The following is a 9,179-nucleotide window of genomic DNA, read 5'->3' as shown; positions in this document are numbered from 1 at the left end:
TTTGGTACCAGGTATTAGATGGAGCACAGGAATAGCTGTTTTAAATTTGATCGAAATCGGTTCAGATTTGGATATAGCTCTCATATATATCTTCATCCGATTTCGGGTTAAATGTGCACTAAATGGTCAATATCAGCCCAAATCACCAGTCTAGAAGCTAATACGTAAAATTTGGAGAAACCCGGTTCTGAGATAGCTATAGTTCGTAAAATGCACGATAGAATTAGATAGATTTTGATTTTGTACCAAATATTTCATAGAGCTCTGAAATGCCCTGTATAAACCTTTTAACGAGAGCTCTACTAAATATGCATAGTGGTGTAGGGTATCATATAGTCGTCCCCGCCCGACTTTTGAGCTTTCCTTAATGGTTTTTCAAGTTTCGAATTTGAGTTTGATAATGACTTATGACAAACAATGCCTTTGTAGGTCCACGTTGTATAGACACCAATATAACAGCTATATTTTTATAATTTTTTAAGGATTTTTTTCCAAATTCATTTCTAATGGTGGAGGGTATTCAAAGTTCGGCCCGGCCGAACTGACTGATTTTTAACTTATTGTTACTTGTCTCTAATAACGTGTTCTCTAAAGCATAATAAGCGCGGATCCTAACCCCATACAATGTTTTATTATTGCCGAATGTGAGCAACCTCAGAGCCGACGTAGATGCAAATTATGCAATTAAAATTCCGCACGCGCACAAAACAAACAAACAGACGTATTTATTTCCTATTTTTAGAGGAGGGAGAATGCGAGACTTGGAAGTAGAATTGTGCTAACAATGCAGTTAGCATCGTTTAGCTTAGTTCAGATAACATCGATAGCCATGAGCGTGCGGATCATTTTAATCGAAGCCCTCTACAGCATTTATGTACTGCTCCAAATTTTAGTCTATCCTCTGCTAGTTGTCTTTGCCATAGTCGAAGTGTTGAAGAGATGGTTTAGGAGATTGGGCTGCAGCAGAATGCCTTCGCTTTGTGGTGAAGTTGCTCTGGTAAGAAGTAGGGGATTTTATTTAAATTATCAAGGAGATAATGTAAGGTTTTTGGTGTTAATAGATTACAGGATCCGGCCGAGGATTGGGTCGTGAAACAGCCATTGCATTGGCTAAACTTGGCTGCCACCTGGCCATTGTGGATATTCAGGAACATTTGGCAAATGATACAGCGCAATTTATTGCGGAAAATTATGAAGTTAACACCAGAGCTTATAAGGTAAGCAAATGAAGCTGCGATAAACATTTATGGCGGTCTCCCATCTAGGTGATGGAATGGGGAGATAAAAGGATTTTTTTCCAGGTATTCCAGTTATTTATTGCTGTCAGTCCTATGGCTAGCGAGGGTCTACTTAAACGATATCCATGTCTTCTTGAAGGAAATCTATTTCGAATTATCGATAGAGCGATGGCCGTTCATCTGCCCAGCTGGATCTTAGTATACACTAGAAGGGAGTATCGTGTGTGGTATAATTTGGAAGCATTGTAAGATTTTTATCAAATTCAGAACAGATCGGAAGATGGACAATTCTAACGTAGTTTTCTCGTTGGCTAAGGAAAGCTCAGTCGCTGCCAGGGTCTCACTGTGGACCTGCTAAACCCAATGAAATGAGAATAACAGAATTCTTCCTTTCCTGGGGTAAACATCGGATATTTTATTGATTTAAATACTAAATTACAATCTAATCGTGGTTAAATGCGATAAAATAGATCGGAAACTCAATATATAGCTGTTTAGGTGAGATTGCTGATAGAGAATTCCATGTTTACGACGGTGTGGAAGGCTAGTGTCCGGATTCGCTTTCTGACGCGTTGTAGATAATCGAGAGCTATGATGTATGGACAAGGATCTTCGTGTTGTAGACCATTGGTAGAGAATCGTGATTAGTTCAACTTTGCGATATTCCAAAAGAAGCAGACCGTCATCATTGCTACTGTGCCCCTTCGGTAAGGCAACTATGGCATCAGCTCGGTATGACGTATTTCTCGTTAAAAACAATGAAAAGGGTACTTCCATTAAAGTATGTGACTTAGACTATCTGTCCTACAGTAAGTTGTGATTTTAAGTTGCTTTCATCATGTTCTCATACTGATCACGCTTGCATATCTTGCCATCTAGTTCACAATAGCCAAAAGTGTGTGTCAACAGGGTGAGATAAAAAAACTGCAACTTTTTATACCCTACACCACAAGGTGGTCAGGGTATTATGTCTTTGTGCATTTATTTGTAACAGACAAAAGGAAACGAGATAGACCCATAGTTCCTTTTGATGATCTGCATAGAAACACATTCTGAGTCGATTTATTCATATCCGTCCGTCCGTCTGTCCATGTATTTTTGTAAACAAAGTACAGTTCGCATTTATTGTCCGATTCAGATGAAATTTTGCACAAATCAATTGTTTGGCTCAAGGGCGAACCCTATTGAAATTGGAGATAATCGGTCAAAATTTAGATATAGCTCCCATATATATCTTCTTCCGATTTGCTTTTTATTGTGCACCAAACGTGTAATATCAGTCCGAATAGTATGGAATTTTGCACATACAACCAAATTAGGCCTGAAAATGAGTATTCCAAATTTGATCGAAATCGGTTGAGATATAGCTATAGCTCCCATATACATTGTTCATCCGATTTGTTATTTTTGTCCTCCGCAGCCGTAATATGCACTCTGTAACAAAAATATTTGGGGAAATATATCGAATACAGCTCAGAAATACATTCGGTTCAGATTGGGATGTAGCTCCCATATATAACTCCGTCCGATTTAGCTTTTATTGTGCACCAAACGCCTAAGATTTGTCCGAATGGAATGGAATTTGGCAATTACGAACGAATTGAGTCTAGAAGCTAGTATATCAAATTTGGTGAAGATCGGTTCAGATATAGCTCCCATATATATTGTTCATCCGATTTGTTATATTTGTTACCCCCCAACCGTAATACGCACTCCGTAACAACGATATACAGGGAAATATAACAAATACAGCTCAGAAATATCTTTGCCAAATTTTATCGAGATCGGCTCAGATTTGGATATAACTCCCATATATATTATTATCCGATTTCAAATTAATTGTGCACCAAATAGGCAATTCAAGTCCGAATTTTAAAGATACAAATGCTTCGGCATATTTAGTTCTTTGAACTTTAAATTATAATTATAATCATAGGGTGTATGATTGAATTCTCCCATAAAAACTTTTAATTGTTATGCGCAGCTCTACTAAATTAGAAAAGTGGTGTAGGGTATCATAAAGTCGGTGCCGCCCGACTTTAAGACTTTCTTTACTGGTTTTTTTTAATTTTATTGAATAATAGAAAACTATGTAGCTAAAATCATCAGAATTCCGATTATACGGCGTGGACCTGCACAGACAATTTTCTGTCTTCCAACACCAAATTTGAAATAATTTCGCTGAATAATTTAGCTAAAATCATCAAAATTCCTAATATAGGGAGGAACCGTTATATTGGGGCTGTACGAAGACGTTGACCTGCACCGACAATTTTCTGCCATAGGCTGTAGTAACCATTACGATCTTCAAACATCAAATTTGAAACAATTCCGGTGAATAATTTCGCTAAAATCATCAAAATACCGAATATTGGGAGGTATAGCCCCCGTTATATGGGGGCTATACCAAGACGTAGACCTGCACCTACAATTTTCTGCCATAGACTGTAGTACCTGTTACGAACTTCAAATAACAAATTTGAATCATTTCTGGTGAATAATGCCGCTTAAATCAGCAAACTACCGAATATATTGAGGTACCGTTATATGGGAGCTACACGAAGACGTAGACCAATTTTCTGTCAGAGGTTGTAGCATTCATTACGAATATCATATACAAAATTTGAAATAATTCCGGTGAATAATGTCGCTAAAACCAACAAAATACCGAACATCGGAAGGTACCGTTATATGGGGGCTATACGAAGACGTGGACTTGCATGGCCCATTTCCTATACCAAAAGTCCTGTAGACATAGTATACATATGAGTAAAATTTTGTCAATATACTTCAATTCGTTCGGAAGCTAGAGTGATTTCCACACGGACGGACATCGCTAAATAAATTTTTATACTGATCAATAATATATACTTTGTGGGGTCTAAAATGTATATTTCGAGGTGTTACAAACGGAATGACAAACTTAATACACCCTCCATACTATGGATATAAAAATGTCGGAAATAGCATCAAATTTTAGAATATGTTTACATTTGTTCGAATTAGTCACCTTTGGCACGAACCGTGGCCTTAAAATGGTCAATGAGACCAGTCGCGCGCTGACCAAATGTTGCTCTGCTGTATTTTGGCCCATTTTCTTCTTGAGGTGATCGACACTTTTTAGTGCCAACCTTGCTTTATAAAATACTCCAGACACAATAGTCCAACCGAATGGTATCCGGAGATTTTTGTGGCCATATTGCCCTGGAAATGAAGCGAGGAACCTCATTTTGTAACCTTTCTTGGATGGCGCGTGCCGAGTGCGATGGTTGGTGGTGAGTCCTGTTGGAATGTCCAAGGCCTGCGGCCAAAATGTTTAATACACCCTCTAGAATATTTTCGCGGTAATATTCGGCATTTATTCTTATGCCAGGGTCAATTAATATGAGCGGAGAGTGGCCCTCGGCTGTTATGGCGGCCCACATCATCACCATGGCCCGTGCTTGAGTTCTGGTGGCCAACCGAAGGTGCACATTTTCAGCTGACCTTTTCGACAAGTAAACACGATCATTTTGTTTGCTTACAAACTGCTGGGCAACGAATGTTTTCTCATCGGAGCGGAGAAAACCAAATTCGGCAGTTCATCACTTTCGGCCAAGCGAAGCAACTCTTTAGCTCTTTTGAATCAATTTTCTTTCTGTTGCAGTTGCAGAATTTCAATGGCTTTACACCGAGCTCATTTTTTCATATTTACCGATTGAAATATTGCGATATGTTCAGCTCACGAGCTATTTTTCGGCCACTGCGACGCTGGTTTCGATCAAGTCGCTTCTTTACTTTTCGAACTATTTCTGCTGATGCTGCTGTTTTCTTCCGTCCACTTCCTTGAAGTCGGTCGGGCTACGCTACCAGTATCACGGAAACGAGCGCTGGTACGAGACACAAAAGATTTATTCACATTTAAATGCTGGAGTGTTCTAATGATAGCCTCTAGTGGTGTTCCCGCCAAATATAAGGAAATCAGACTATCACGCTTGAATTCCATCACGAATAACTGTTTTCTGGAAAAATCTCACCAAAATGCTTTTGTACGCTTGTCTCTCGAATAATTTTAACAGCTGTCGGTCAAGTGGCTTAGAAATGCCAGCAGTCTGAAGTTGGTTGCAGTATTTTCATCTCACCCTGTACACACTTGGAGGGCACCTAAACTACATAGGAAAAACCATATTAAAAAACAGCCAAGACCGGCACCCGAAAAAGTTTTCGGAGCTAATATTGTTGAAAAATATATTCTGGCTTTAAGAACTAAGCTCTCTATCACAAAGTTGCGTAATATTTTTTTTTTGAAAATTTGGAATAATACAGGTCTCAAAACTATGATGGTGTGTGAAGTGTGGTGAATTGCCAATAGGCGAAAGTTGTGTTAGAGTGTAATACGATGTGGTAGGTAATGGCTGCTATTGAGTGGTGGATGCTTGCTCTTGCTATTGTTAGGGTGTACTTATTCTATACGTGATCACTTCTCTCACTTTACAATTGCGCGTAGGTGGGTTATAAAATTCTGAATTACTGTGCGGCGCCAGAGTAGTCTACAAAAGGGTATTCATACCTATTAAAACTTGAACATGTGGCCTCCCAACACCAAATGTGAAGCTTCCATTTATAGAAACCCTTTTTCCAGGTTGACGTTAGAGATTATCAGCAGTTATTGGATTTGAGGGAACGTGTTACAAATGACTTGGGAGATGTGACAATTCTGGTGAATAATGCTGCCATCATCACAATGTCTTCCATAGATGATCCTCCGGTTCATGAAATTCAACGTATGATTAATATTAATTTCACGGCACCGGTTTTGGTAAGGTGAATCATTTTTGAAAAGTTCGGAAACCAGAATACAATAATTCCCTTCCATTTCTTTTACTTCCAGACCACCAAGGTGTTTCTCCCGAAAATGAGGGAGTTAAATCGTGGCTATGTGGTCAATATCTCTTCGTTGGCTAGTATGTATCCACATCACACTTTCAACGTGTACGGAGCGTCCAAGGCGGCAGTTCGCCATCTAACCTCGGCGCTGCGAACCGAATTGTTAGAAGCGAAAAGTGCCGTAAAGGCCATTACCATTTGCCCCTCATTCTTGACCACCAATAGACGTGTCAATGATGTGGTGAAAGCTCTTAAACTGAATCGCATATTGGCCGATTTGGATGGCGAAGTTGTGGCCCAGTATATTGTCGAGGCCATACTGCGCGGTGAGACGGAGATTACGGTGCCGCATTGTTTCATTTGGCTGCGACGAATTGTAGCGTAAGTTGTTCATTTAAAGATTGTAGATTTTTTACCTTCCACCATAGCATGGAGGGTATCTTAAGTTTGGCATTCCGTTTGTAACACCTCGAAACGCACATTTTAGACCTACAAAGTATATATATTCTGGATCAGCATAAAATTCTATGTCGATTTAGCGATGTCCGTCCGTTTACCGTCTATCCGTCCGTCCGTCTGTGAAAATCATTCTAGCTTCCGAACGAATTGAAGTAGATTGATACAATTTAACTCAAATGTATATTATGTCTGTAGAACTTTTGGTATTGAAAATGGGCCTTGTAGGTCCAGGTTTTGTTATAGCCCCCATATAACGGTACCACCCGATAATCGGTATTTCGATGATTTTACCAACATTATTCACCGGAATTGTTTCAAATTTGGTATTTGAAGTTCGTAAAAGGTGCTACAGCCTATGACAGACAATTCCCTGTGCAGGTCCACGTCTTCATATAGCCCCCATATAAGGGTTCTTCCCTATATTCGGTATTTTGATGATTTTAGCGACATTATTCAACATTGTAATGGCATATGACAAAAGCTACCTATGCAGGTCCATGTCGTCGTATTGACCCTAATGTAATAGCTAAATTCGGTATTTCTAAGATTTTAACAGAATTTTTAACGGATTTTATTTTTGGAAGTTGCCAAAATTTGTACCAAATACCCTACACCACAAGGTGGTCAGGGTATTATGTCTTTGTGCATTTGTTTGTAACAGGCAAAAGGAAACGAGATAGACCCATAGTTCCTTTTGATGATCTGCATAGAATCTCTTTCTGAGTTGATTTATACATGTCTGTCCGTCCGTCTGTCCATGTATTCTTGTGAACAAAATGCAGGTCGCATTTATTATCAGATTGAGATGAAATTTTCCAAACAACATTTGTTTGGCCCAAGGACGAACCGTATCGAAATTGGAGATAATCGGTGAAAATTGAGATATAGCTCCCATATATATCTTCGTCCGATTTGCATTTTATTGTACACCAAACGTGTAGTATCAGACCGAATCGTATGGAATTTTGCACATACAACCAGATTAGGCCTGAAAATAAGTATGCCAAATTTTATCGAAATCGGTTCAGGTATAGCTATAGCTCCCATATATATTGTTCATCCGATTTGTTATTTTTGTCCTCCGCAGCCGTAATATGGACTCTGTAAAAACAATATTTTGGGAAATATATCAAATACAACTCAGAAATACATTTGCTAAATGTTATCGAGATTGGTTCAGATTTGGATAGAGCTCCCATATATAACTTCGTCCGATTTAGGTTTTATTGTGCACCAAACGTCTAATATTTGTAGAAATGGGACAGAATTTGAGACTTACGACCGAATTGAGTCTAGAAGATAGTATGTCTAATTTGGTGAAGATCGGTTCAGATATAGTTATAGTTCCCACATATATTGTTCATCCGATTTATTGTATTTGTTACCCACAGCCGTAATATGCACTCCGTAACAACGATATTCAGGGAAATATATCAAATACAGCTCAGAAATATCTTTGCCAAATTTTATCGAGATTGGTTCCGATTTGGATATAGCTCCCATATAAATCTTTATCCGATTCCAAGTTAATTGTGCACCAAATGGGTAACACAAGTCCGAATTTAAAAGATACAAATGCTTCGGCATATTCAGTCCTTTGAACTTTAAATTATAATCATAGCGTGTATGAACTTTTAATTGTTATGCGGAGCTCTACTTTATTAGCAAAGTGGTGTAGAGCATCATAAAGTCGGCCCCGATCGACTTTAAGACTTTCTTTACTGGTTTTTTATTTAACTACTTAAATTTTTATTTACAAATAATTAATTTATGAAATATATATTTATTACAGTACCCTACCAGCGGCTGCCACTGAGAGGTTAATGGCATTTATTGGCGGACTTGTTGATCCAAAGTGCAGAGAAAACGAATTGGCTCAAGCTCTGAGAACAGACGATGGTGTGCCCTTCGATAGTTAGGAGTTGAAGAAATATATAGACGCTTGGAATCGGCTTTAAGTCGGGATATGAGAAACCTCTTTTAATAAGAGTCTGCTATTACATTTTCCTTATACAACCCCAAAAAATTTACTTGACAAAAAGTAAAGGATTGTCAGACTTTGACCTGTATTTATTAGTTGTCCATGTTAATCAGTTTAGGCCACAATTACATTGTTTTCGTTAATCAAGAAAAAAAGTATTAAAAACAAAATGTCTAAAAATAAAAATAAATATATATTTTTTTATCATATTAATAATGTTTTTTTTTTTTCTTAATATTGGTTTTGTTGTTGCTGCAACTGGAAAGTGTTTCCTTGTCCAAGTTTTCACTCCGCTTGGAAGGAAGTCTTCAATGCATGTCACGTATTTTATTAAACATGGCTGCTGCCATGTTAGATGTTGTCGAGGCTGACGACGACGACGACTCGTCGTGATGATGTTGATGATGGTGGTGATGAGCAGCAGCAGGCCGCATGTTATTGCTGCTGATTTTCCTGTTTTGAAGAAGTGGCGCTCTTGATAACTACAACGATGTATTGCAATATAGCCATTTGAAGGAAGACATTTATTTTTTACGTTATATACAAGGCCTATATTATAAAGGACAATATCAGCGGCACCTTTCAAGGTCTTATAACTTAGCCAAGATTCCCAAAATTTAGACAATGAAAAAGCA

General features: G+C 38.3%; 1 protein-coding gene across 1 annotated transcript; it reads left to right on the top strand.

The window, feature by feature from the left end:
* The first annotated feature begins 508 nt into the window (after window positions 1–508).
* On the top strand, window positions 509–8,672 carry LOC101890993 (uncharacterized oxidoreductase SSP0419-like). Its single transcript, XM_005179039.4, has 5 exons — window positions 509–997; window positions 1,062–1,217; window positions 5,860–6,036; window positions 6,109–6,485; window positions 8,356–8,672. The coding sequence occupies exons 1-5, from the start codon at window positions 785–787 to the stop codon at window positions 8,480–8,482; spliced, it is 1,050 nt and encodes a 349-aa protein (XP_005179096.2). The 5' UTR covers window positions 509–784; the 3' UTR covers window positions 8,483–8,672.
* The last annotated feature ends 507 nt before the right edge of the window (window positions 8,673–9,179 follow it).

The sequence above is a fragment of the Musca domestica genome, unplaced genomic scaffold (genome assembly GCF_030504385.1).
Source record: "Musca domestica strain aabys unplaced genomic scaffold, Musca_domestica.polishedcontigs.V.1.1 16, whole genome shotgun sequence".
NCBI classification, from domain to species: Eukaryota; Metazoa; Arthropoda; class Insecta; order Diptera; family Muscidae; genus Musca; species Musca domestica.
The sequence above is the reverse complement of the archived record's forward strand: the minus strand, read 5'-3'. Positions and strand labels throughout refer to the sequence as shown.